At 41.2% G+C, this 27,880-nt stretch overlaps 1 protein-coding gene across 1 annotated transcript in view; it reads right to left on the bottom strand.

The window, feature by feature from the left end:
• dph6 (diphthamine biosynthesis 6) overlaps nt 1-27,448 on the bottom strand; it is a gene marked incomplete at its 5' end in the record, with an annotated part of 61,033 nt that extends 33,585 nt beyond the window's left edge. The window contains 7 exons of the mRNA XM_080513378.1: nt 2-96; nt 825-886; nt 9,456-9,574; nt 10,496-10,569; nt 25,042-25,226; nt 27,026-27,132; nt 27,426-27,448. Of these exons, the coding sequence (XP_080369504.1) occupies nt 2-96; nt 825-886; nt 9,456-9,574; nt 10,496-10,569; nt 25,042-25,226; nt 27,026-27,132; nt 27,426-27,448 (665 nt within the window). The remainder of the gene's footprint in view (nt 1; nt 97-824; nt 887-9,455; nt 9,575-10,495; nt 10,570-25,041; nt 25,227-27,025; nt 27,133-27,425) is intronic.
• Nucleotides 27,449-27,880: the final 432 nt, after the last annotated feature.

The following is a 27,880-nucleotide window of genomic DNA, read 5'->3' as shown; positions in this document are numbered from 1 at the left end:
CATGACTATGTTCTTTTTGAAGAGAGGGCAATCCAGAGTGAACGTTTCATATTCACCCCCTTCTCCACAAATATGGACTCCGTATTTCTGGGAGAGCTACTTAGTGGAAACACAAGAACTTGTTTAAATATGTATTAACTGGAAAAAAAAAGTAGTTATATTGTCTTTCCTGCCACTTTACATTCAATTTCATCGATTCATCCTCTAAAATGTACTTGCAAAAGAGAGCAAATATAAATCCTCGGAACTTTGAGCCTGGTTCTGCAAAGATTTATTCCTGCTTGAGAGAGTCCTTCCTTTCCACAGTTGCTTGCTCATGTGGATGAGTTGGGTCTCTTAAAAAAGCAAAAGTAAAAAGCACCTAGAAAACGATTGTGCTGTATTTGGTGCTATATACATAAACTTGAACAAAATTTAATTAAAGCCTTCATAGCTTTACAAATAAATGTCACAAGTTAATTTTTTAATAACAAAATTTGATTTCTGATGGTGTTACACCCACTGCATGGAAAGGGTTAAAACTTTTCCCCTGCTTCAGAGAAACTATCCAAACCAATTGCAGCACAGTGGTAAAACAAGTAATTGTCCAAGAATGCACTGGGTGACTGGAGCATTTTCTCACAGTAAATCACGGAAGGCAAAGCGTTGAGGATACAGTCACAGTGAAACAAAAGGTGAAGACAGTATGTTTTACTGTAATAATAAATGTTAACCTCAGATGACTCCTTTCAATGGCTTTGTAATCACCAGTAACTAAGAACACAATTAAATGAATGTCTAAAAGTAATAAATTTATGAGTGGTCGGGGTGGCGGAGTGTAGGACCTGTTTCAAATAGGGCTCCATGTCAGCCAGAGATTTTCCTAAGTGCTTCTCTGGATCCAAGCCTGGCATGAAGAAAGCACAAGAGAAGAAGACAAAAACACACATAAAAAACATTGCACACAGACAAAAGCATAGAGAAAGAGAGACAAAGAGAAAGAAAAAGGTCTGATGAGGAACAGAGAACAGTGATTGAAGATGACAGGCAGGGAGGTTTACGGGCAGTCGTACAAACACGCACGTAAACCGGCACCCTGGATCTATTTGTTTGACTTTGCAAGTAGTGTACACAGATCTCTCCGGGTAAGGGCAACAGTTTTCAATTGCTGGCCACAGACAACCCCCTCCCTCCACCCCCCCCACCTCCTTGCCAGCCACCCCCCATCTAGTTCCCTTTGAGAACATAAACTCTGGAAAGAGATCTTGTTTATTTGCCTTTTCCCTCCCCTTCCCCTGAAATCATGCATGGAAGTGACTCATAGGCATGGGAGAGAAAAGAAGACTTGGAAGAGAAGGCTGGTGGAGAGCTTTGTATGCATGCACACCCAGTGGTGCCACACACTTAAAAGTCAAGTTCAAAACCCCAAAACAAGCTATTTTAACCAACAAACTAGGTCCATAAAATAAACCTTACGAGGTGATCTTAATCTACATTTCAACAAATGATTACTAAATATAGTTTAGGGATTATGTGCAAATTAAGAGAAATTGACCATTTTATTTGCTTTATCAAGCAGTGGAGGATTTTACCACTTAGAGAGGTCTGATTTTACCCTCTGGGTGCGTATTCCCGAGGGCACCGTGCTGAACTACATCTGACCCTGTCACTCCTTTCGCGAAAGAAAGTGCAGCCTGTGTTTTCCGACTACACATTCTTCACTGCTCCGACAATAAAACAAAGACTTGAGCACCAGGTGCTTTCTACAAAGAATAGAACAATAAAAAACATAACAGGACATGAATGTAAAATGCTATATTTTTGGAAATTCCGACCCTTATATGCTGTTGCCGCTATACTTGAGACCAGACTTGAGCACTGGCACACATTGGTTGCCCCTGACCAGCCCGCAAGGAGTCAGTGAGAAGTTATGGATCAAACACAAATTGCTGTCCAAGATGCACGCATGCACTTATTCTGAATTAGGCAGGGTTTCATTTTAATGCGAGTCGACATTTCCCCTTTGTTGTTTTGGAAGATTAGAATTTCAATTACAGTTATAGTCCGAACGCAAGACAATCCCAACGATAATATTACTTGTGGAAAATGGTTTTGCAGACTAAATCTTTTAGTAAATAACATTTTGAAATACTAGTAATGGGAAAGTGTAACTTAAAGCACACTCACAACTTTTCAGATATTTCCTGGTCACATACAGTTTTAGATATAATCTCTAGTGTCTTCTTCAGCCTGTTTCTTTAAAAGATCTCCAGCTAATGATGGTTTCATGCCAGTTATTGTTGCTCTGGTTCCGCTTGTTTCTCCATTAGCACGTCTATGTCTCTGCAATGCAAAATTTGTATTTTCAGTGGTTCGGCGCTTTGTTGTCGTGTGAAATCACACCCTAAACGCAATGAACGTTTTCCGTTTTCAATTGAAAACACCATGTAAACGAGGCCTAAGTCAGTGTTAAATGCACACACTTGACATATGACTCAGTCAGATGTCCACAACGCACATCCAGCATGCTTCTATTGTTTCACAAAACACAATGTTGTGATGCAGAACTCAGAATAACACCATGATGTACCAAAAAAAAACCACAACCCCACTTTTTCAGACTTATTTCCTGTAACTCGTACAATATGGTACCAGACAAAACACAGCCAAAAAAATCACAATCCTTATTGATATAGAGCAGAAACAGTACCTTGGCATGCAGTTTTTTCACAAGTTAAATTCACATTGACCAGAATTAAGCAAACATTATATCAGATCATTCGCCTCTTTATATACATTTCAGAAGTGCTTGGGTCATTGGCCGAGCAGTCTTAGTCTTAGATATTCTCTATTTGCTGTTAACACGCCAGCCTCCTAATTGATTGACATATCCATTAACATGGAACTAATGACCTATACAGATTGATGCATAGTTGTGACAGTGATGCCATCGCAATAAGAAAAAAGTTGCTGAATTGTCTTAATAATTTCTCTGGAATCCAATATAGCTCCTCTATTCCGAGACATCACATGGTCTTCCTCATCGGCACGTTCATGTGTTTAATTAAAGGAACAAAGTTAATCGTAATGTGAGAATCTCTCTTCTTTCATGGCCTGACAACCTCAAAGGTTAATGTGTCATCCATGGGCCCCCATGGGGAGCAACGGATGGGAGACGAGATGGAAGGGAGAAGAGATGTGAAAGAAGGACGTCGCATCCCATCCCCGGTTCATCTTAATCCCAGCTGTGCCTCTCCTCCAGGCCCCGGTGGTCCGGTGCTATGGGGGGTGGAGGGAGGGCCACCTCAGTGGGAGGGAGAAAGGGAGGAGAGGAGGGAGTACTGCATGTGGAGTGAAAGAGAGAGAATGAACAGGCCCTTATTCTCTTCCCAGGGGATCTTTGGTCTTAATTAGTGTGAGAATATCTAATCTCAACATCCTCTCATCTTAACCCCGCCACAAAGGTAATAAGGGGAGAGAGAGAGAGAAAAAAAAAAGCATTAAAATTCAATCCAATTTAAATATCCTCTTTAATTAGTCATGCCTTTTAACAAATTTTAATAATTGGCTCCAAATTGCTGAAGGGATGCCACATTTTTTAATATGTTCATTAACTTCCCTGCTCCTAAATAATATATGATACATGATTTGATATTTACAAGGAAGGAAGGGGATGACGGAAACCTGAGGAGACAGAAGTGAGTGATAAAATGATACGAAGATGGCATTACTGTGGAGGCATCTCTCCAAAGACCACTTAGCACTTGTACGAGTGTTTTCCTAATTGATGTTCCTTGCCGACTTAAGGTTACTCAAACCGTTTTGGAAATGAGGATCGGTGAAATGAGCTTCCACTTGTACAACTCATGCTTTGCCAAGACTTTTGAGTAGCCACCAGTGTGAGCCTTCAGCGATGTAACGCCGCTCATTTACATGATCTTCACATCTCTGTCTCCTCTGAACCTGTTTTACAACTTGACCTAAACCCAATTACCTAACCTCATTATGCCACATTAAACCCAAATAAGCCCGGTAGAAGCTGCCATTAGTCTGCCGCCAGAGACAGCAAGACCGCACTTTGGAGAGAGAGGAGCTTCCCTAAGAGAGACTGAGAAGAATGGCTCTCCTTTAAAAGGGCTTTTTACCTCGTATTATCCTATAAAACTCCAATTAAATTCAGTGAACTTTAAAACCAGGGAGTCCAGTAATGAGCGGGAGCATTTTTTAAAAACACTGTCGACATTTAGGGGGTGGAAATTAAGGAGAAAGAAAAAGTTTACCAGGAAACCGAGAGCCACTTCAACAATCCAGTTTAGTTTTTATCCTGAGGTGTGAAGGATCATTAAAAAAACCCCAAAAAAACCTTCAAATAAAAACAGAAGATATTCACAGTATTATAAACTAGACCTATGGAAAGAGGCAAGCCTCCCCTCTGCTGGTGCTTCAAATTTCACTTACAAAGTCAATTCTACAACCAAAAACAAAGTAAACAGTTTCCAGTGAACTGTAATCATATTTCTACATTTTGACAAGTCAATTTGAAATTTCCAGAGTATAATTTTGCACTAATTATTTTCGAATGATGATGACTGACTTTTCCCACCCTGGAGAAGTTGATGCCTGAAAACCCGCAGCAGCTAGTTACCTTTTTAATTGAAACAAGTTGTGGTTTTGCTTACTGAGCCTAATGCCAAATTAAAAAGCTGGGAGATTCTTGATACTGTCTGAGCTGAGCTGAGCGCAGTATCGCAGACATCCGCGGGTTGTCTGAAGATCTGGCGTGCCGGCTGACAGCTCGGCTTTAATCCCCGCCTTCAGAGAGAAAAGGCAGAGAAAATTGGATTCATGATGTGTAACATTTTAGCCTTTAAATGGATGAAATAAGCATCTCATCCCTAGTAGGTGAGCTGCATCAGCCTTTAAACAGCGCACTCAAAGACCCCCGCCAAAACAATAGCTGTTCACTATCACCTAATCTTTGTGAGACAGACGGAAGAATACAGAACTAAAGCGAAGAAAGAAGGGGAGGGAAGTGGCAACAGTACAAAGGATGATAAGATTAAGGTTGTACGTGAAATTTGTCAGGCTCTTATCTGAAATTCTGTGTCTGTGAGCAGAATAATAGGCGGCATGAATTGTGTAGCAATCACGATCAAGATGAAATCTATTCAGTCCAACAAATCAAAGAGAAGAAATTGGAGGTACTTCTAAACCGTCCAAAATGAACCCGTGGAAATTCCATCCAACCATCCTAAAGTACAGGTGAGGGCAGGGCCACTTATCACATGCACTCACAATCACATATTCACATTCAGTCTGAGCAGAAATATATGACAGTTTAACACCAGTGCTGTTTTGTCTGCTTCATGTCACTTCCCACATCATCCACTTCATTTGAGCAGGTGTAAAAGTTCACATACTCTGGTACCGACCCAACATGCGTACTCTAGTCCACTTGAATACGTACATCTACGTACAAGTGCAAGAGAACTCTGGTGCAGTTCGTTCACAGTGGAAAATGTCTGTGGATGACCTTCGCAGAGCAAATACAGTAAGTGTACCAATGAGTGCATTTTGAGCAGAAATAAATAGGGAATGATTGAAAAGGCAAGGAAAATAAATCATGAGCATATGTGGAGTGGTGACAATGTGTAGGCACTTGTTGACTTGCAGTGCCTAAAATGTCATAGGGTGCTTTAGAACGGGCGAAAGAGAGGCGTAGTGGTTATTAGTACTGGCCTTATGCAAGAATGTCCTCAGTTTGTTATGCTCGACGTGATATTTCTCGTGACAAATTGTATCTTTGCAAAATAGAGTAATATTATCATATCTTTTATATAATGTATTTAAATACACAAGTTTGCTTTCATTGTGACCCTCACGTCCATAACATCGTATTCTAATTAAAAAGAAAAAAAAAGGGAAAAGCATGCTCTCTGAACTTCCAATCTTGCTTGAATTTAATTAAATCACTTTAAGCATACATTAAATTAAAATATGGATATATATTCCCTAAATGTTGAGGTGATCAGTGGAAGCAAATATGTGACATCAATTTCCTTCTTCACAGCACAAAGCCAGTGTCGGTGTGAAGGGTAAAAGATCACGCAGAGATAAAAAGGTTTTGCAGCAGGTAGACGCTGGTTTCACACATGCCAATTACCTCTGGAGCTGAGGACCAATTAACCGCTGAACCTGCGCCCTGATACCCACCTGCACTAATCAATCAATTAAGTAATTACATGAATTTTTAATGCTACCTTTTAGAATTGCCAATTACCCAGCTTAGCTCAAGAGATATTGCATTATAAGGAGACAGTTTCCCCAACAAAAAAAATGCACATTCCCCTCTGAGAGAAAAAGCTTTTGGGCTAATTAGAAGATTTTTTCCCCCCCTGACATTCACAGGCTTAAACTCAGGTAGTTGAACTCACTTCACTATGTGCAATTTGAAATCTTCAAAGACTAAAATCTTCTTTTCTCTCTTATGTGGTTTCGAGCAACCATAAGCACACAAATGAACACTTTCAGAGAATTCACTGGGAGGATCAACCTGCTTTTTGGACAGCTGTCTTTTACCACAGGGATTTGCCACCAAGTAAAACAACTTTTTTAAAAGAAGGAACGAAAGGGATAGATCCACTAATGAAGAAAAAAAAAAAAAAAAAAAAAGCAAGCGTCCAGCACTTTATTTGACCATGATATGTCACAAGCTCTTGTGGTTGGTTGGCTTTTCAGACGCAGACTTAACCTTTACCCTGTGAAAGTTGTTTTTTACTCCTCTCGGAGTCTGCACAAGTAAATCCCTTTAAATCTCTTTCCCTTGCTCTCTTTTGCGCACAAAAACAGACACACACAAACAGCAGAAGCCGGCAGGTACGCCCTTCTGTCACCCAATCTCCCCTAAACAGCACACCTCGCTGCTCAGACCTGCTCCCACCAAAGCTGCAATTATATGAGTGCTGCCTAAAACGCCTCAGGCACTCGCACCCCTATTCAATTCTCTCCTTTCTAATTACCACTGCCTTGGGACAGGTGAGAAGTCAGGCCTGATAAGATCTTTTCTTTTTACCTGTAGCCAAAACACAGATGCACTCATACTCACACAAACACCTACAGTGGGAGGCCAAGATACACACTCAAAGAGACCCGAGGTGGTTTTCCTTTCTAATTATAATCTTCCAAAAAATGTTGAGAATTTGCTTTTAGACAAAGTTTTGTTTAGAGTAGAAAGCTTGATGGGGTTAGAGGGTGACTGAGGTCTCCAAGGCAGGGTGCTTTCTTGACATGGGTATTATTTTCAGAAAGGTAATTTGGCATCATGATAGCTCAATTAATAATGAATACAAACATGAACTTTGTTGGATTACAAGGTTAATAAACTGCATAAAAGGTAAAGGGATTTGTCTTTGTATCTTCATCAGTGACAAACCCCGTTTATTTCTAGGACTGCACCATGTATCATGATTGTGACATCAATACACATAATATAGACATCGCAAAAGAAGTCAGAAGGGACATAAATCAAGGTCACAAAAAAGTGTGGGAACTACAGATGTACATCTGATGGGAAAAAAAAAAGACCACAGGCAGTGACAGCTGGTTATTTATGGAAGAGCAAATCTCAAAGCACATGTAGATATTAACCTAGTCTACATAAGCGTTCATATTTATTGAAAATCTTCTATTCCCATAACTCTATGCATTTCTATTTTAAATGCACATCTGTGGGATGAGCAGCCAAGCTGCATATGTGGGTTGTGCCCATGAAAAAGTTTCCAGATGATCTGTTTTTTTTAAGGATTGGATGATTGAAGTAGACAAGAGATATTGGCAATATGAAAATCTTGTCATGAAATAAACAGGGGTGTCAGTGCCATGTGGAAAAAAAGCATACACAGCCAAAACAGTGTGACACTCCTTCCGCATGGTGGCAAGCCATCCATCTTCTCCCCTCCTAAATTCTGCAGGTAGCCTCTGAAAAAATGCTGCTCTGTGGGAGCCGTCGGCATCGTCTTGGAGTCTGGTCTCAGACTGTTAAAATATGGGACTTCATCTTGAGGTCTCTCTGCACGACAGGTGCCAATCAGACATCTCATTTTTAGCAACCAGTGGTAGAAGAAGCTCAAATTATGAGCCACAAGCTGTCTGGCTTTGACAGACACAACTTTACATATACCTAACCCATATAAACAGTTCTGATGTTCATCCCACAAGTGCATGTTCCTCCTATTAGAACAAGAATTGTTATAATAGAATACATTTTTTCAACATATTTCATCTTTTTCCTGCATGGATTAAAAATAAAAAAACAGATACATTGAGTAAAATTTATTATTTCAGTGAAATAAGAAAAATAAGCGGCGACATCATCTCTCCATTGATGGGCAACTGACAAGTCATGTTAATTATATCCAAAATGTCCTTTATCAAAGCCATTAAAAAAATGACAAATGATTTCAGAACATAAAGTTCCAAAGACAAATGACTTGACAAGTGCATTCTCCAAAAGGTTATTTGAGAAGTGTTGAAAGACACGCAGAATGTCCTCAACTCCTCTCTGTGGGTCATCAGTCAGGCGGGGACCCCTTTTCGACTGATTGCTTCCAAAGGTGACAACAACCACTTAACAGCACATAAACAGTGTCTACATGATGATCTATCTCCATGAGTAGTTTGAGAGTAAAAAGAACCATTTGTAGCGATAATTATCATTTATCACGGGCACCGAGAGGATCCGGCTGCATGTCAAGTAGAAACAGGTAGAGATCTTAACATTATGTATCAGTGAAAAGAAAAAGAAAACTTTTTTTTTTTTCCCCTGCAAGTCTCTCCTGTTATTCAGTAATCTGATCTTTCTGTCCTCAGGCTCCAAAACAGGCAGCTAGAAAGCAGGCGACACAGCATTAACCTCTTTCAGTGCTGAAGCAGTTGAAATACGTGAATGAGAGATACCAGATTTTAATCTTCGCTTCACGGACCATGTGTTCTGAGCTATGCATAAGCAGAGAAAGCCGCGTTTCTCACACACAATGGGGATATGCGTCGCTTATTGACAGGTTGCATTAATGTGCAGGGTAATCACCAGTGATTATTCCTCAACTGCCACCCCCACCCTCCCAACACCACCACGTACTTGCCTCGCACCTCCTCCCTCTGTGCTTCTTATCTTTTCATATTGTTCTCTGCTTCAATACGTTTGCCGCTGGCACAAGTCTCAACATCACGGCTAAGCCAGAGATTAATGATTGGGGCATTACTCGGCTTGTCTCTCTTTTTCTCTCGGGTTACTTATGTGGTTACCTCATCCTATCCCTCACTTATCCAAATTCAGTCTTTTTGAATCCCATACCAAAGAAAACCCAATCAGCATCTTGACAAGAATTTAATTAAAGGAGCAAAATCAGGATCAGTACAGGGTCACTTTTAAACTTTTAGCAAACTCGCTAAGACACAGAGCGACACACAAAACTCACCAAAGGCTGCAACTTTGATGAGAATAGCATGCAGATCAGATGAGATCATCTCAGAGAGCAGGGACTCTTGGTCTCGGCGCCACAGGTAGGCCAAAGGCTGCAAACCAAGCCGCAAACATCTGGGGTACAGGCGAAAAGGATGCAAAGTGGTTAATACTGAATAACTGCCAACTGCAGAACAACTTCAAAGAAAACTTGGCTGTGCATCTTTTCTCTTGGCGGGAAGGGTTCCACCCTGATAGGCCCACATGCTCTCACCTGCCACTTCAGCCAGCGGCTTCGTTCAAAGGGAAGACAAAACACGCACACATGTGCACGCACACACGCACACACACACAAAACCAACATTTTAAGCTATGGCTCGTCTGTCATATAAATTCATGTGAAACATACATTCCCTCAGCAGGTAACTGGAGCCAAACTGTCTGCAGACAAATGTCTACGGCATGAAAAAAAAAAAGTACCGGTATCTGAGATATTGATGTGCATATGTGTGTCTCTACTCTGTGTGTGGGGAAACAACAGTTGACTGACAGCAGGATTTGTTAATAAGACCAGATCTATTGTGCATCTCAGTGTCCATTCTTGGAAAATGTAGAATAACACAGAACAAAGACTGAAAGAAAGAGGTAAGACAAGAAGGAGGTATCTGTAGCACACTCATCTTTCTCGAAATAGGAACTATGTTTCACCTCCAATGCAAATGCTTTTTTTTTTTTTTTTTTTTTAGATTAACAAAATCAGTTTTGTTCCTCTTCGAGGAAATCATTGCTTCATAAAGGCTGAGCCACATCCTAAAATCAAAGCCAACATTAATAATATGGAATCAACAGAAAACAAAACACGATGGGTGTGTGTGCACGTATGCCAACAAAACTGGGTCCAAGTTTGGAACACACAGACAACAGAGGATGTACTCTTTTCCTCCAGTGAACCACAGACTGTGCGTCATTTGAGTTCAGAGGCCTAGACTCTGTGGGCGTGTACACTTTAGATAGAAAGTGAGCTCTGGATACTGAGAGTTTGTGTGTTTGACTTACACATTTTCCACACGGACCCTCTGGTAATCGGAGAGAATGGCCCCTACTGACACTGCCTCGACACCCTCCTTTTCCTGTCAGGAGAGCGAGAGAAAAAGAAAAACGGAGACGACTTAACCCCAAAGAATCTCTTCGTGGCTCCGTGATACACTGTCACGGTAACATGATGTCAGTCTTGTGAGGCCCCCCCCAAAAAAAAAAAATCCTCTCAAAACTTACAATGATACCCCAAAGTGTCGTGTGACCAAAACCACACAAACACATGTAAACATGCGTGCGCACACACAGAGCAGAAGAGGCAAAGAAAGCAAATTCCTGACAGTTTTTCCTTTCAGTGGACCACAGTCCTGTGGGGATGTTTACACTCTGGTCGCACAAGGCCTTCATGGTCCAGCCCATATCCCCCGGAGGTTGTTGTGTACATGGCGGTGTGAGTGAACGTGTGTGTTTATGCGTACGACGCGAGCATGTGACTGGAGGCACCGCCAAAGACGGCCACTGGACCTTATCAGCAGGCTTGTGTGAGCAGGAGACGAGAGTGCATGACCGCAGCCTGCATCCTCTACACCCAGCCGGAAGATGGGAGCGCACTGACAACTTGAAGTATCAGCGGAACTTTGCGTCTATGAGTGGCATGTATCTTTAATATTGCTGAGGGCTAATCTAATTGCTTTTCATATCATATTCATATTTCAGAAACAGTGAGACAACTGTGCACTCGAGAGATACAGACACAGCCTTGAGATGCATTCAATCTTCTTTCACGAAAACAGCTTTGATCCGGAGTGACACACACAAACAAACACAAACGCGCACGCTGTGGCTTCTTGCTGACGCACAAGCGCACTCAGACAAGAATGCACGACTTCCATCCCCACCTCCTAAGGCCTCCCCCTGCCCGCACACACCTGCAGATTCATTAGAACAGTACATGGGCTGTAATTAGAAGGAGAGGCAAGGGTAGAGGCAGTGGAGGGATGCCCAAGTCTCCAGTAAATTACCTTGTAGCCATTATCAATTTCCCTGGCTATTGGTCCTTAAGATAACCCCCCCCAACCCCTCCTTCTCCCTGTGGTCCCTTCCTGCAATTTTTCTCTGCCTGATAAACATGCTGATTAAAGCGAACAGCGTGTAAACCTTTGATACTTTCCTAAATGAAATCCATGCCCTGCCTGGGGCCTGATGCAGAGCTGAAATGCACTGTGCTTCTCACATGCAAAGACACACACACACACACACACACACACACACACAACAACAACAACGTGCCAGCTAATCAGATAAAGGATGTGCTCTGTGTGTGTGTGTGTGTGTGTGTGTGTGTGTGTGTGTGTGTGTGTGTGTGTGTGTGTGTGTGTGTGTGTGTGTGTGTGTGTGTGTGTGTGTGTGTGTGTGTGTGTGTGTGTGTGTGTGTGTGTGTATGTGCGTGATGGCGGTGCTGCCAAAGACGTGCGGTTTAAGGCAGAAGCTAAACACATACAGACAAATACACAGCCAGAATTTATCTCTTTGACCTAAAGTTAAACACCAAGAGATCTTCAGAAGAGATTCAGTACTCGAGCTTTAATATCTCTTAAAATGTGTCCAACACTGGAATGAGCGTTACAGTAAGTTCTACCGCCCGGTGACAGTAATTAAGTCAGACTGATAACATTTCAGTCCAGCACAGAGCGGAGGAGGCTGCAGGCAGTGTCATGTAATTCTAGGTAAGCCTCAAGGCCAACACTCTATTCTAATACAATGATAACCTTTTCCCTAAATGCAAGTGTCACTCCCTAAAGAGGCAAATTAGGAGGTAGAGGGTGGGATAAGGGGAGACGCAGAGAAAGAGGAGCAAATAGACGAAGGGGAGTGTTGAAGGAGCACCATACATCAGCACCAATTTGGTCTCTTGGCTTTAAACTTGGCAGGGCCTGACATAAGATTTGGCATCAGAGCAACAACAAACAACAAACAACAGCTTTGTCTCACATTTCGGTCTCGGCCTCTCCCTCTATCTCCTTTCTCTCTGTTGTAGGCACCTTGGACCCCAGAGGTTCAGCTCTGTCTGGACTAATTAAAACGCTTCTCTTTTTTTTCTTTTTTTTTACATCTAATCATACAGCCTTTTACCCACGCACACACGCTAATGATAACACCGGATAAACTTCTCACACATCCCCTTGTTCTCACTGGCGTCGAACTACCAGACCATTTGGCCAAAGCTTTGGGAAACGATTATTTTTGGATATGGTTATGTTTTTGTCGCCATTATAGCTATCACCGGCAGACAGGCAGGAATGAGGGGACAGCTGGATGTGATTTTACAAATTCTAGCCATACTTTCTCATCCTCTATGGGAGAAGGTGGGATAAATTATGGTGAAGAAGGGGTATATGCACATATAAATCGGAGCTGAGGGATGTTATGGGAATTGTTCTATGTGTATTCATGATGCTATAAAAAAAAAACACAAACCTTGATTTTATGGTGGCTGAAAAATTTATCAAAATAGTTTATAGTGGAAATATTTGAAAAAGTGACTAGGCAGCTCATGAAGCTCAGTAAAACAATAAATAATAATAAAATCTTTATGAGAACTATCTGGCTAAACGATGTTTTGACTGCATTAGAGGTGGGATCTTGCTAACGTAATTGTAAATCAAGCCAGGGGTCACGAGGCGGTCTGTGACCTACTATCCACTCTTCTTTCTTCATGAATGTTGGCAGAGGATGTGAAGAAAGAGCTTCCTACCTGCCCTGATTCCCGTGTCACTTTTCTTTTTTTCAACATTTAATGACCCTTGTTCATTAAAGGAAGCCTCACCTGATCCAGGACCCGAGGCCCTACATTAACTCATGCCCAGAGCGGGACTAATTCTGGCATGGCAGCGTGCAACAGTGCAACCCCCTCGCAGCCCTGTCAGGGGCAGACTAAACAAAGGCCTGGCCTGGCTTCCCCTGGACTCTCCGGCAGGCAGAAACACTATTAATGAGGATCTATGGCCCAGAGCAATGGAAGTCCTCAGTCCCCCCAGCCATGTCCATCAGGGTACTTAGCCCCATGCAGTCATTAACTTCTGTTACTAATTGTCAAATTCATTAAACTAATCCTTCCCCCACATCCGGATGTCTCCTGTGGAAATGGATGGAGAGGGCTGAGTTATTAAGATGTCAACTGTGGAGAAGATTAAGGCCAGCAGACATGCTCCACAAAGAAACGATACGGCCATTAAACTCTATATCAAGGTAGTGTGCGTGATATACTTCGTAATTATATATACATTCATCTTAGTAAGGGGGTAAAAGACTGCTTCAAATGTATTCACAGTCACAGACATGCCTTCAGTCAAGATATGTCTCGGCCCCACAGATACATACATGGAAATCACCAAGCAAAGAACTTGAACTTGAATGCACATATTTTATCAGCTCTCAGTTTTGAAGGTACCGCACTTACCCATGCCACATATTCAGTCACAGTAATATTCCACAGTCAAAGTCATTATCAGCAACCCACGCAATTAGAAATCCATAAAATATTAAAAATTCAATATTCATATTCATATGGAGTACATCAGAACCCTCATTAACTCTTTCTCAATGGCTGTCACAATGAGGTCTTAATTATACACCCTAACAATACAAAGCTCCATTTTGCAAAATGGTGCATTTCCAAAATGCCTCCTTCAGTCTCCCCTGACAAGAGGAGTCCGGTAAACAGAGCTGCAAGCCATTACAGACACAAAGTCACAGATTTCCTTTACAAATTCCTGCTTTTATCAGGTTGTTGATATGGACGCCGTTTGACTCCTCTGTGATACTGGGGAGCTGGGAACCACGACTGTGTGGGGAAATTAATTAAAGTGGTTTGAATGACAGTTTGCTCAAGGGCACCGGAGTACCATCGCGTACTCTCTATTGCCGCAATCACTTTGTCACACAGTCGCCACGTCTGACCTCATAGCCTCCAATCCCGTCCCCCTTCTATTCAACATTCCCTCTCTTGTCCATCTTTCCTCCCCTTCATTCATCTCCTCCCAGATCCATCAAATAAGTGACTGGATGCAACATGGTTTTAATGTTCTCTGCATTAGATCAGCTCTCTTGTAATGTAATGGGATTGTTCTTGCCGTGTTTTCCTACATGGTGGGAGGATGAGGAGAAGGAGGAGGAGGGGGTTGGACCATGTTGTAAGAGCTCAAGTAGATGTGGTACATGCAATGGGGCCCTGCTAGGGTCAAGCGATTGTGTTTAATGTAATGCGGACATAGTCCCGGGGCGTGTTGGGCTGTCCTGACAGCTCAGACATGCCAAACTGACAGGAAGCTAAGTGTGAGCTTAGTAGGAGGAGACACTGCTTATTTGTTGTAAATCAGCTTCCTCATTATCATTCCCTGTATGCAGGTACACTCCAAGGTGACTCCCACACTTGGTAGAGAAGTGACTGGGTGTGGATGCATGTGGACAAGATGAAGGACATGAAGGATTGGAATCATTATGATTTTGTGGGCTTCACTCATTGTTTGCAAACTTATAATCTGCTTACATAGTATAAACTGAGGTAGAAACACCATGTACTATGTCTGATCCATCAAAACACAGCAACAAAATGACATGCAGGCTTAGGGAATGTCTTTGTTAAACAAACAGCGGTCAAAATCTTGCTCCAAAAGGCTTTCAGAGACATTCCCGTTGGTAAATTGGTCGGGCTGTGTGTTTGAAGCAGCTGTTGAAAGACAGTCTCTTCCTTTTGTGCTTGTGGATGACTCAACACGTGTCAGTCCTCGACCGTAACAGAGTAGTGGAATAAGAAAAACAAAGTTCTTACAAAGCCAGCTGCTCACGAACCTCAATGCCCCCGACCGGTTCCTGAGATGATGCAGGCCCGAGTTGGAAGGAGGGGAGAGAGGAAGCAGACGAGGGGAGAGTGTTATCCTCCGCTGAGGCCACGGTGCAGGTGTGACCAGCCAGCAGAGGATATGACATGACACATTGTCTCTTCAACGTGATGAGTGAGTCACACTTATCTACCAGAAGAAATGTGACGAGTGACGGGCTTGTATGCACTGATTAGGGTCCGGGGGAAGACCAAAAAGAAACTTCTGATTTTATCCACTGAGATCTGACTGCAGCTATTCACCAGTGAGCTTGCATTTGTACAGTTTAGTAGCCTGAAGTTCACACACACACACACACGCGCACACGCACACACACACACACACACACACACACACACACACACACACACACACACACACACACACACACACACACACACACACACACACACACACACACACACACACACACACACACACACACACACACACACACACACACACACTGTAGTCTTGGATAGTGATTCATTTACAATGACAGAACTGTTTTCAGCAATAGAGCCTGAGCATAAATATGCCATGCCGCACAGCTGGAAAACGTAGAAATTCATCAGGGTTAAAAAGTGGAGAGATTAACGTTTCACGAGTTTCCTCTCAGATATATATGGTTACGTAAACACAGACCCAGCCAGTTGTCAGACAGGGAGGGAGAAAGTCTTCGCCAAAGCAAGCACTGGTTTCAGCAGGCCAAGGACAAAGAGGCTTTCGACATCGAGACACACGGAAAACTAAATGCTGAGAAGCAGCAGAAGGACATAAGGTTGTTTATTGATGTTGTGCACGTTCATGAATGCCTGCAATTCAAACAAATAACTTCGGTTATGAATCAGTTTTAAAAATGCAACATTTTTATTAATATATTATTTTTCTTGTTATCAATCAAATAGTCACTGCAGGCCTTGACCTTCAGCCGAATAGCTGCTTTGGGAATTTTGAGCCAGAAAGAAATTGTGTAACTCCCTCCAAACATTTGAACCATGATTCTATTTTTTACTTTTAAAGCGTCGGTAATATCTGAAATCATACGGGTCCCAGCTCTGTCATTGCAACATTCCCATTAGGCTGAGGTAAAAGTCTTTGAGTGTCTGAAACAGGAAGCTGCTCCCAGAAAGTGAGAGGGGCAGAATCAAAGAGCGAGACTTATGCCACAGAGAGGTAAACTATGTCGGCTGCTTTTTATGGCCCAGTACAAGCACCTAGTCCACATGCGTGCACATGTACTGATGCCCCTGTTCATACACAGTCATGCACCGGCCTCTGCATACGCACACTCCAAAATGTAAATGTTTTTTCTGGTGAGGTCAGGTTCCAGTCTCTTGGCATCTTGTCCTCCATCCTCCACCGCCCAGAGAGAAAGCGAGAGAGAAGAGGGAGGGAGAGAGACTTGAGGAAAATATGGTAGTGATGCTGGTTTAACCCAGTCCTCCAGACACCAGACAGTGTTTTTCTACGCCTGGTTATGACTTTAGCTGCGGGAGGTGATGGGGCCGGCCACAAATACTTCTTGAGGGGAACGGTTCGGAAAACAAAACATAAAAGCCCTCTTAATTTCTGAGTGGATGAGTGGCAGGGAGTTGAAAGACTTCACACTTTCCCTGTCTTTTCTGAGGGAGACAGCCAGACTTGTTGATTCTGGTCAGTTTGAAAAATGTTATTACAAGTTCAATCTCTTCTCTGACTTCTGTTTTTCTAGATTTAGATTTTGTGATGGTTTGAGAGAGCAACGCAACAACTGTGAATGTAAAATTATAATTACCTTTTTCATTTTGTCTGAGGCCTAGTAGTAGCAGCAGAACATTTGATATATCCCTGAAAAACCTGTGCAGTGGTTCCCAACTCGGGAGTCCAGGGACCAAAAACATCACAGAGGAGCCCAAAACGTTACCGACTCAGTTTGAAACTGCCTATTTATTTTTTACATTCAAGGTCTGGGTTGGCACCTTTTCTTCTGGGTAACATGGACTAACATGAGCTTCAAGGGAAAACTGTAGAAAACCACAACAGTGGAGTAGCTTAAAAGAGTAAGGAGAGACGGCTGAACATGTCCACGACAGAGGACACACGTCACTAGGCTTGGTCCCCAATCTGGGGAAGGCAAGTAAATCTGAAAGCAAAAATTCCAAATGCAATTTTTCAAAAGAAGTACAGAATGCATTAAAGAAAACATAATAACATAAATCCAGATATAAAGATTAGCAGTCTTGGCATTTTGAAGAAAAGAAAAACAGAAAACAAACAAAAAAACTTTAAATGATTTTGCCAAGACGAGAAGTATTTTTCCTTCAGCCTCTTTTATAAACACACAACCAAAAGAGAGAAATTGTGGGAATAAACTTTACATAATGGTGTATTTACTTCAGTGCATAACAAAACATATTGGGCAATAGCTAAAATGCAAATGGACAAAGATCCACACACAATTCATTCAGCATCAAAATGAAACCAGAACGACGGACCGTAAACACACACGTTCTTCATTGAAACATTGTTCAGCCGAGCAGTTTGGAGTGGTTCATGCCCTTGGCAGGGCGAGATAAGGCTATCAGTTTCCATCATCACTAAACAAGATTGAGCAAAGTACATTAAGCAGAAAAATACAAACAAATTACAAAGGCTGGAGGCTTTATCTAATGTTTGTGGGGGACTGCTAGCGTCAGTTGGTGGGAAATGGGCCTCCATCTAATAGATCCTGTCCCACCACTTCCACACGGCCAGCGAACAATACACAGTGCCATTATCTCAGTGCTAATGCTATCCTTCCTCATGTGCAAAACAAGCATGCAATCTCAACCTCACTGCCACTGTGTCGGGCAACATAAATACAAGCATCTCAGACCGGAGGAAGAGAACACAATGGCGATCGCGTGGAGAATGACAGCTGTTTGAGAAGCTCTGTACATGCTCCCACTGCCATATATTCTGAAGGCATTGTAAACTTTGCTGAAATATAATGAAATAAACTTTCCACAGAAGTCCATTGGCCCATAACTGCTTGTAAAGCTACTTCCAATAACACCATTTAGAGGGCTCTCTGCGCCACAACCCAGCTACAACAAGCTTGCATTAGCTTTGTTATTGATCTAATCTTCTAAACCCTCGCTGTGACCCCAGAGGTCATGATTTATGTATTAAGCGGCTTTTTAAAGAAATCCATTTTCCCGTTGAGCCCCCGATGTACGTCTAATGCGGCACCATGCCGGTAATCAGAGAAGGGCTGCGTGTTTGATTTTAACCCCTCCCTTTCACAGTTCACACCCTTCTTCAACATCTTGTCTCACAACACCTCAGCAGCCTAATCAATACAACAGAGCTCCTGGTTTGACTGGAGATTCCTCCATCTGCCTGCCTGCCAGCCAACGCCGCCGCCTCCTCCTCCTCCTCCTCCTCCTCTGTTCCTTTCCTTCTCATCTCTCCTGGTCCTCCTCCCTTCTTTTCTCGCAGCAGGATGCACCTCCATCAGGGCACTCGTAACGCGGCGGTGCCGAGCTTCTAAAGGGTCCAGATGAAAGTGCGACAACAACACAATGGAGACAACCGTGCCAGCAGAAGAAAAGGAAGGAGGACTGAGTGAGAGGAAAGATTGAAAAAGAATGTTTGGACTTGTGGACAGACCGTCTCTGCTATCTCAGAGGGCCCCGGTCTTGTCTGCTGATGTCGATAACGGAGCAGCAGAAGTGACTGAGGATGAGGAGGGGTTTTGTGTATAATGAAGGTCAGGAAATACAGTAGATTCTTTTTTTTTTTGGGGGGGGGGGGTTCAAGTTTGTGGAAAGGATTATCTTTTTCATCTACAAGGGCTAAAAGTCCCAATACATCTCTGCTTGATTTTGTAAAGACATAACTGAAAACAACAACAAAAAAATATACAGGAGTTGGATGTTAAATGACCCATCAAATCGATGCAAAACAATAAAATAAGTTGGATTTTTTTTGTTTTAATCCTCACAGTGTTTTAGGGAAAGTCAAATGTATTAGAGGATGGAAAATTAGATTTGAAAGTAACATTTCCATCGTTCCCAAAGCCGAGTCTCAGTGTGACAGAGATGTTGCCGTGCTGCTAATTAGAGCTGGCAGAATAGAACATGTGCATAGATATCATCTATTGTTCCTCATCACTCTAATGAGCTTAAATGTCTTTGTCTTTATTCATCAGCTCAAAGGTTGTAGAGCTGCTGCAATACAGTCATTTTCTTTTTATATTCTACGCATCCCGACAGGAAGACACCGAAGCTACAGTTGCATCTTTCCAAAAGTCACACACTTTATTAAAGTGTTTCACGAACACCAAATGACACAAGAAACATGCATACTCATGTGCAGGACCGTTTCCCTTGCAGATATTGAAGAGTAAAAGAGTGCGAATAAATGAGAGCAGTGACGTATCTTTGCCAGTGTTGAAAGAAGGTAAGCTGGGGAGAAAAGAGAGGCAGAGGTGTGTAAGGAGAACCGAGATAGACCTGTTATCATGTAACGGAGGCCCAATTTGACCTTGAACACACACACACACACACACACGCGCACGCGCACACACGCGCACACACACACACACACACACACACACACACACACACACACACACACACACACACACACACACACACACACACACACACACACACACACACACACACACACACACACACACACACACACACACACACACACACACACACACACACACACACACACACACACACACACACACACAAGCAGCAGCAGGGTCACGGGGCATAAAGAGCCACTGTGTCAGGTCACAGAGCACTGAGAGAAGGATAAAGGACTTGAGGGATGTGATATGACTAATATGAGGGGTTTTGCTGGCCTTCGGGGGGACTGGCGTTACAGCTAGGGGTGACTGACACTGTTGATCTGTATCACACATTGGAGCAGATCACGACAGAGGAGCAGAACAGACACAAAATGAAGTATGGACACACAATCCACTAAATTTCACAATGTACAAGGAGACCTTTTTTTAAAAAAAAAAAAAAAAGAAAAAGAAATAGAGCTTATACTTATTTGTAAAACACATCGTTTTAGGATGTCGGTGTTCTGATTTTGTTGTGAATCCTGGCAGAGGACACAAAGATGTCATCTTTTCTATGAATATGTAGCCTTCAGCTATAGATGTCCAAACGTGCCCCATCAGAACTGTTATTTCTCTCTCTCAAAGAGCGGGTTCAAAGATCAGCACCGAGCAGGATGGGACAGGGTACGGTGTGGCTTGCATATCTATCAGGTTACAGACTTCAAAGAAAGGCGGCCAGCGATGAGAGCAAAGGAGCTGAGGATAGGGCCACATTGTCATTCCCCCATTATCACTACCGCCAGTGAATGGATAGCTCATTTTTTTCCTGATATAATTGGACTTTTTTTTCCCCCCTCCCCTTCTATCAACAATAGTTCTGAAGAATATGATCTCGTCCTTTGAATCTACTCAATGGCTCCAAACATTCTCTGAGGCCAAAGTGTGCAGAGTAGGTTTGGTTCGTCAGCTCATGGGAATGATCCATAGATGGCACTGTTGGCTCATGCTACAAGCCCGGCTGCAAGAGGAGGAGGGATGAACATCCACTTAAAACTCATCAACTTTGGATCTGAGAAAAAAAAAAATATATATTTCATCAATGCTCAAGTGTCATTTGCCAAATATAATCTTGTAACTTCTAATTAATTCAAACTACTTGTAAAAAAAAAAATAAAAAAAAAATCACACATTCCAAACAGGATGCATAAAACTGTTCTTTTTCCAGCATTGGTGATTTAACAGCTCATTATCAAAAGAGGTGTTTTTTTCCCCCTGTATCTTTCTCCCTTCTTTATCACTCCCTCCACTAATCAACAACACCAAAAACTTTACAGTGGAGGATTTTTATATTTGTGTGTGTGTGTGTGTGTTTTTTTTTTCCCACAATAAAAAAGAATGCCTTCAGCTTGATTGAATGTGACATAGACTGAGACAGTGTGACAGGATTTGAATAATTTAATCTCTTACATAATGTGGAACAAATGGTAAAAGTTAGTGAACCTATCAATTAGTGAGGAGGTCAAAAAAACAACTGCATATAGTGGTTACTTGAAATTTGAGGGAAAAAAAACAAAAAACAAAATAAAAACTCCTATGGTTACCATCACTCAGTGAGTGAGAGAGGAAGCTCGTTGTTTATGGTGAAGGTCTGTTGATGACGGTGAAAGAGGTAAACGGAGAGACGACTGGAGGTCTGCTAGCCTTGCGAGGGCCCCATGGGAGTCCAACTGCCCTGATCTATGGCCTGTCTGACTGGTGAGGTCAGGCCAGAGAAGCCCTGGAAATAGGAAATTAGCAGCCTTTTGCAATTAGAGCCCTGACCACAGGCAGAGATGGTATATTGCATCATACCAAAGATATGTCTGCTACTTTGCTGTAAATACTCTAAAAACTCACAAATTGAGAATGACTGTGTGTACTTTTCAAAATATAAAGCAGACAAAACACTGGAGAGAAAATCAAGAGATTCCTTGTGTAGCTGCACGAGTCGAGCTGAAGATTTCCACAGAAAATGGCAAAGGAAGTCAGGCAAAAGGGCGCCAAATGCCCCGAGGCAGGACGACTGGCCCCTGCCGCTCAGGCAATGTGTGGACATGCAAGGGCCCTGGAGCGGTCATCAGCTCCAGATGAACATGTCTCCACACAGAGCTACAGGAGGAACTGTGCATACCCAAACCCCTCTCATTTACACCGCATCAAGCCAAGTCCCACTTCAGCAACAAATCCAAACTATCACCCATAAAAAAAAAAAAAGCACTTGGATTTTGATACTGCCAGACCAAAAAAAATTTGATTTTGTCAGGGCGCAGAGGGGCTAAAGTGTTACCAAGGTTCAATCCTGCACCGTGTTCCCACTGACAGCAGGGAGAACTCTTGCTGTTGAAGTGTGTGTCCGGGTCGCTTCCTCATGGCTGCAGGCGGTCAGGTAGACAGGCAGTGCCAGCGGTGTGTTAAACACACACGCAGTTATCTCTAACCTGTCAGTCAGCCACCCCGCACCACATTAGACCACCGAGGTCTCATACATAATTTGGCATCAAATGAATATTTCCTCAGCATCCTGGCAAAAGTGGTATTTGATGAAATATTAATTTGGTGATTAATTTTTGCATCTGATCTTCTGTCAAGTGAGATAAAAAAAGAATGGATTCCCCCCCCCAGTGGAGCCATTGTTCAAGGGCACCTCTCTCAAACTTTGCACATAAAAGTTTGATTAACTGATAGACCAGGCACACCATTTTTTTCAGTGACAAAAAAAAAAAAAAAAAGAAGGCAAACTTACTCCACTTTGAGAGTAAAATGAACACATACTAAATAAGACAGAATGAAAACACTAACATGGGTTGCTAATCTTTTAGTCAGAGTTTGGAAAGTCAACTGAAGCTACACAGAAAAGGTCTCTTGCAGATTGTACGATGGGTTTTCCCATTACTTTGAAACTTCAGCGAGTCCACTGTAAAGCATGTCAGTAGTGTCACACTGGATGAAGCTCAGATGAGAGAAGTTCACAGTTGCTTTGAAAGCTTTTTTCACTCATACATATACTTGGGCAATTTCTTTTCCGCCCTGTAAGTGTGCTTGTGCATACAGTATGGCATTTGCTAACAGACACAGGAACGACATTTCCCAGTTTATGGAACAATGCAATGCTGCAAAAGAGCAGGCGATTCAAACTGTTAGAATGAGGCTCCTTTGACTGAGCTTTAAGCACATCTGTCCTCCCAACTCTCATCCTGAGATCTTTTGTGGCTCGCCAAGGAGTCATTTGAGTTTGAATATTGGACTTCCTGATGTTTTTCACATTGGAAGACATTGTGGTTCATGCGACAGTTAGATGTTTTTCATTTATCAATAGAGTCATCAGTTGTGACTGTTAAACTGATGATGATGACGATGCACTAAAACGTCTTTTGAAACCTAAATTTGTCTCCACAACATATACATTAAAGTCAGTTCTCAAAATTATTGTTTTTTTGGTTATTGAACTTTTTACTTGGAAAAACAAGAACACCGATTATACATGTTGCTTATATTTTTGTGCATGTCTCACCAGTCTTTAAGACTTGAATGAAATAGTATTTAGCAGTGAAATAAATAAATAACATTTACTAATAAAACACAATAACAATAAAAAACAACCTCAATAAATGAATAAACATTGAAAAATTAAAAAAAAAAAAATACTACAGCACTTATATATTCACCAACATCCAGGTATTACCTATTCTGCACACAAATATCTGAACTTGCAACAATAAAAACAACCATAATAATTACAATTTAATATATAATAGAAATTAAGACAAACAATTGTAATTATAATAACAGGTTTGTCCAAAATATATCCACATCTCTCAAAAATAAATCCCCTTCTCACAACTGACTGCACATTAATTCCCCGTGATCAGCACTGTAAATTGTAAAACAAAAAAAACAAAAAAAAAAGTAACACAGATATTTGACAGTGATTATAGTGAATATCCACTGAGCACCCAGCTGCATACATGTGTAACATGTACTTGGCACACTCCAAATAATGAAACAGAAAACACAATTAAAAGAGTGGAGTGGAGAAGAGCAAAAGAAAACAAAGAAAAAAGAGGGGTGTATTATTATTATTATTTTAATCAACATCTTATCCCAAAGTTGCCATATATTCTATCCAACTTTCAAACTGATTTTGGTCAAGCCTCAGAATGAAAGTCAGCTTCTCCATCATAAAATTACCCCAAAAAACTTTGACCCAGTCATCAACCGAAGGGGAATCTTTCACAAACCATTTCCTCGCAACTGCCTTCTGACTTGCTATTAGTAAAATATTGTATATATACATTTCTGTTCAGAGCCCTTCTCAGCATCTGGTGTTAATCCCAAATATAATGTCTCAAACGCCGACCGAATGAAAGAATGACCGTGCTCAAGATTTTCCACGTGGCCAATTTAATTTTTCTCCAAAATTTTAAGATACCCGGGCATTCCCAAAACAAATGAAACACACACCTCAAACTATTTTGATTAAAATATGAATAAATGTACGCTCAACTTCTTTGTAGAGCTCAATTCTTCCTCATAATTAACAACAATAAATAATGCATGGAAAAGGCCTCACGGTGACTCCAGATTGAGCCTGTTTACCACCAAAACTCAGTGGGAACTCCTGCTCTATGCTGTGAAAGTCATCAAGCAGGTGGGTGTACTGTGGATTCTTATGTCTCACTATGCTGTGCCTTTTCTGGAAACAAAAGTACACAACCAAAGACAAAACACAGCACAGTTACACAGAGGGACCTGGACATCGTCCTTGAGAGGCATCACTATAAACTAAAACAAAAGGTGGAATTTATCATGAGTGAGAACGATGCCAAGAAGATGTTCCTTTTTTTACTTTGATGGATTAATGAGGTGAGTTTTAAAGCCGAGTTCAGCGTCTGAAGTCTTTCCCTGCTTCAGGACTAAGGATACAGATGAATCATTCAACTTTCGATGATGTATTCACCATTAGTGTTAACTGTAAACTAAGACATTTCAAAGGTAACATCGAAAATCAAACAATGTGGGTGCTTCCAATATTAACTCTTGGCCAGCCTCGGTAAACTAACAGAAGAATGCATGGAACATCTTTCACTGAACAACTTTACCTTTACAAGGTGCAGCAGCTGATACAAGTCCTCCACCTCGTCTCCCTCTGTCTCCCTGTAGTTTCTGCTGGTGTCCAGACTGGAACCCTGGATGGTGCGTCTGTACAGAGGAAGGTCCATGGCATCAGCATACAGCTCGATAGCCTGATGGCCCACCGTCTGGTACATGTAGCTGTCCAACTCATCTATGGCAGGAAGCACAATATGTTACATTCCGTGCCTGGCAAAATCACATTCATCATTTATGGGCTCATGTTTACTGAAGCAATTCTCTGTAAAGGCTTAAAGTAATTCATATCATCATTGAAGTAATTGGCTGGACAATCTTAACTTTTCCTATATAATTCATCAGTTGTATACTTATAATGTGGCATTACGAAAATCTTATTTTTGGGTAAAGGATAGTCAAGTTTCCCATCAAACTCTATCACTTGTCTAATTAATAGACTTTTTTTTAAATTGTCTGGTAAATATTTCAGGCTATTTGGTGAAAGGAGGTTGTATATGAAAGGCCACAGATATATACACCAACTTTGACAGAACATGAAAAACCGTTAGAATATGCACCATGATTTGGTAAATAAACAAGATTAATATCCAACTAGTACAGGAATTTCAGCCATTAGTTTTCTGATTATCTGTTTTTGGACTCAAAACGCTGAACAGAAACACATTTCATAGCAGGTGTTTGTTTCTAGGAAACAAACACAAGGAAAGCGCTGACTCAGCTGAGAGAATGAAGAGATTTTAGGATACAACAATTGAATTTAGTATTCAACAAAGTCCAGCTGTTACAGTATTAATTTATTTAACTATTAAGACTTAAAGTTGCAGAAACGCTGCACTCTAAACCATAGCCCTTCTATTAAAGTCCAACTCATCTTTGTTTTACGTAGACAAATATGAACAAATACACACACATTGCTTCCCCAATAATTTACAGTTGTATTTAAAATTTGTATTTATGGAAGAAAATCAAAAATAGGCTAAATTAAATATGTATGTGTATAGTGGAAGTCCAACAGTGGTCATACATACTACCAAATAAAAGAAGATCTGATACTTATATATCAGCTTCTCTTCAGTCCAAATATGACAGGGATGCTTGGCTTCTTCTATGCTAATAAGATTTAGTCAGTCTTCCTGCTTTAAAACACTTGAACGTGGTGACACACAAACTCCCTACTTTTCTTGGCAAGCAGCCCCAGGAGAGCAATGTGACCCTACATAAAGACAGTGGATTTAAAAGACAGTTTTTAATAAAATACTATAATCTGCATTCAGCTGTTTACATTTAATGTTTTTCTATTATGGGTGTATGTTCTTATTTTTAAATGTGTAAATGATCTGTTTTGACATGTTTCTTTGTCTTAAAAAGCCATCCAGCCATTCATCCATCCATTTTATCCTGTTCAAAGTTACAGGTTTTAACTTTTTAATTTTCTTGTGCCATGTGCAACCATGGTATTCTATATGATTCCATACACTTAAATAAAGGCCTTTAATTAATTTCATATATAAAGAACAGACTATGCATGGATGAAAGTAAGTACAAATCATCTGTGGCAAAAACAAAGTTTCTGATTACATTCTTCATACCCACACTGTCCTACTATATAGTTTGATAGTTTAAACAGCAATACAAGGTCTTGTTGTGTCTCCAATGTGAGGACGATTTTAGCACGAATGTGAGCATGTGAGCTCCTTCAACTTTTGTTAAAAATTAATTGCAAATTAATTAAAATGTCATAGTATAAGACTTTATCTTATTTCCTGCATGGCCTAACAAATGCACAACCCAAAACAGACACACATGCTACTCTAGATAATAATTTTTACAATGTATCCGTGCACAACCCAGCTGAAGAGGGGCATCTGCATACAACACGCAGCTTATGCTGATAAAGTTCTTTAGAAATGTATTACTGTACAGTTCCTAGTTTCTCAGTCCACAGAAGTGCAGCTGGCTGCTCCACATAAGCACAGCATTTTTCCTCACCTGCGAGAGCAGGACGCAGGTTGGCCAAAGCTACGATCCGATGCCCAGCAGCAACACACTGCATCATGTTGTAGCAGCTGTCTTTGCCCCCACTGGAACACAGTGTGAAAAATAGGTACAGGCGTTACAATGCAGATATATACATTAATGTCGGTGGCACAGCGGTAATATTACTCACAAAGGATGGGCATATTTGTAATTGAGGTTGCTCAGAATTATCTGTTAGATAGTCCAATAGATTAGTGTAATTTTGCCAGTTATTCCAGGCACAGTACAAACCTCAGCTCTTCATTTGGCATGTAAACATTCGGCACTGGTTCTGCACAGCGGTAGAAAACACCACTGACAAAACGAACACGTCCTTAAAGTAAAGAGAGACTATTACCTTATTAACGCCACCACTTTCATCTTCCTATATTTTGCTGCGGAGGATAATGATTGACTCTGATCTTTAAAAATGGGGGAAAAAATGCTCTGAGCAACCGGCGAATACAAACAACATGTGAGAGCTTAGCTTCCGGGTTGGCGAAGGACCCATTTTGTATATCAAGATGCCCTCTATTATGCCTGAAAGAAAATTAGTACCAAATGGAGAATACTTTCAATAATAATAATAATAATAATAATAATAATAATAATAATAACAATAGCGATAATAATAATAATAATAATAATAATAATAATAATAATAATAATAATAATAATAATAATAACAATAAGAAGAAGAAGAAGAAGAAGAAGAAGAAGAAGAAGAAGAAGAAATGGAAGGGAAAAAAGAAGATGGAAAGAAAGGGAAAGAGAAAAAAATGCTATCTAAAACTGTTCCAACCATTGTGAAGT

This window comes from Blennius ocellaris, assembly GCF_963422515.1.
Source record: "Blennius ocellaris genome assembly, chromosome: 17".
NCBI lineage: Eukaryota > Metazoa > Chordata > Actinopteri > Blenniiformes > Blenniidae > Blennius > Blennius ocellaris.
This window is presented reverse-complemented; position numbering and strand designations above follow the sequence as displayed.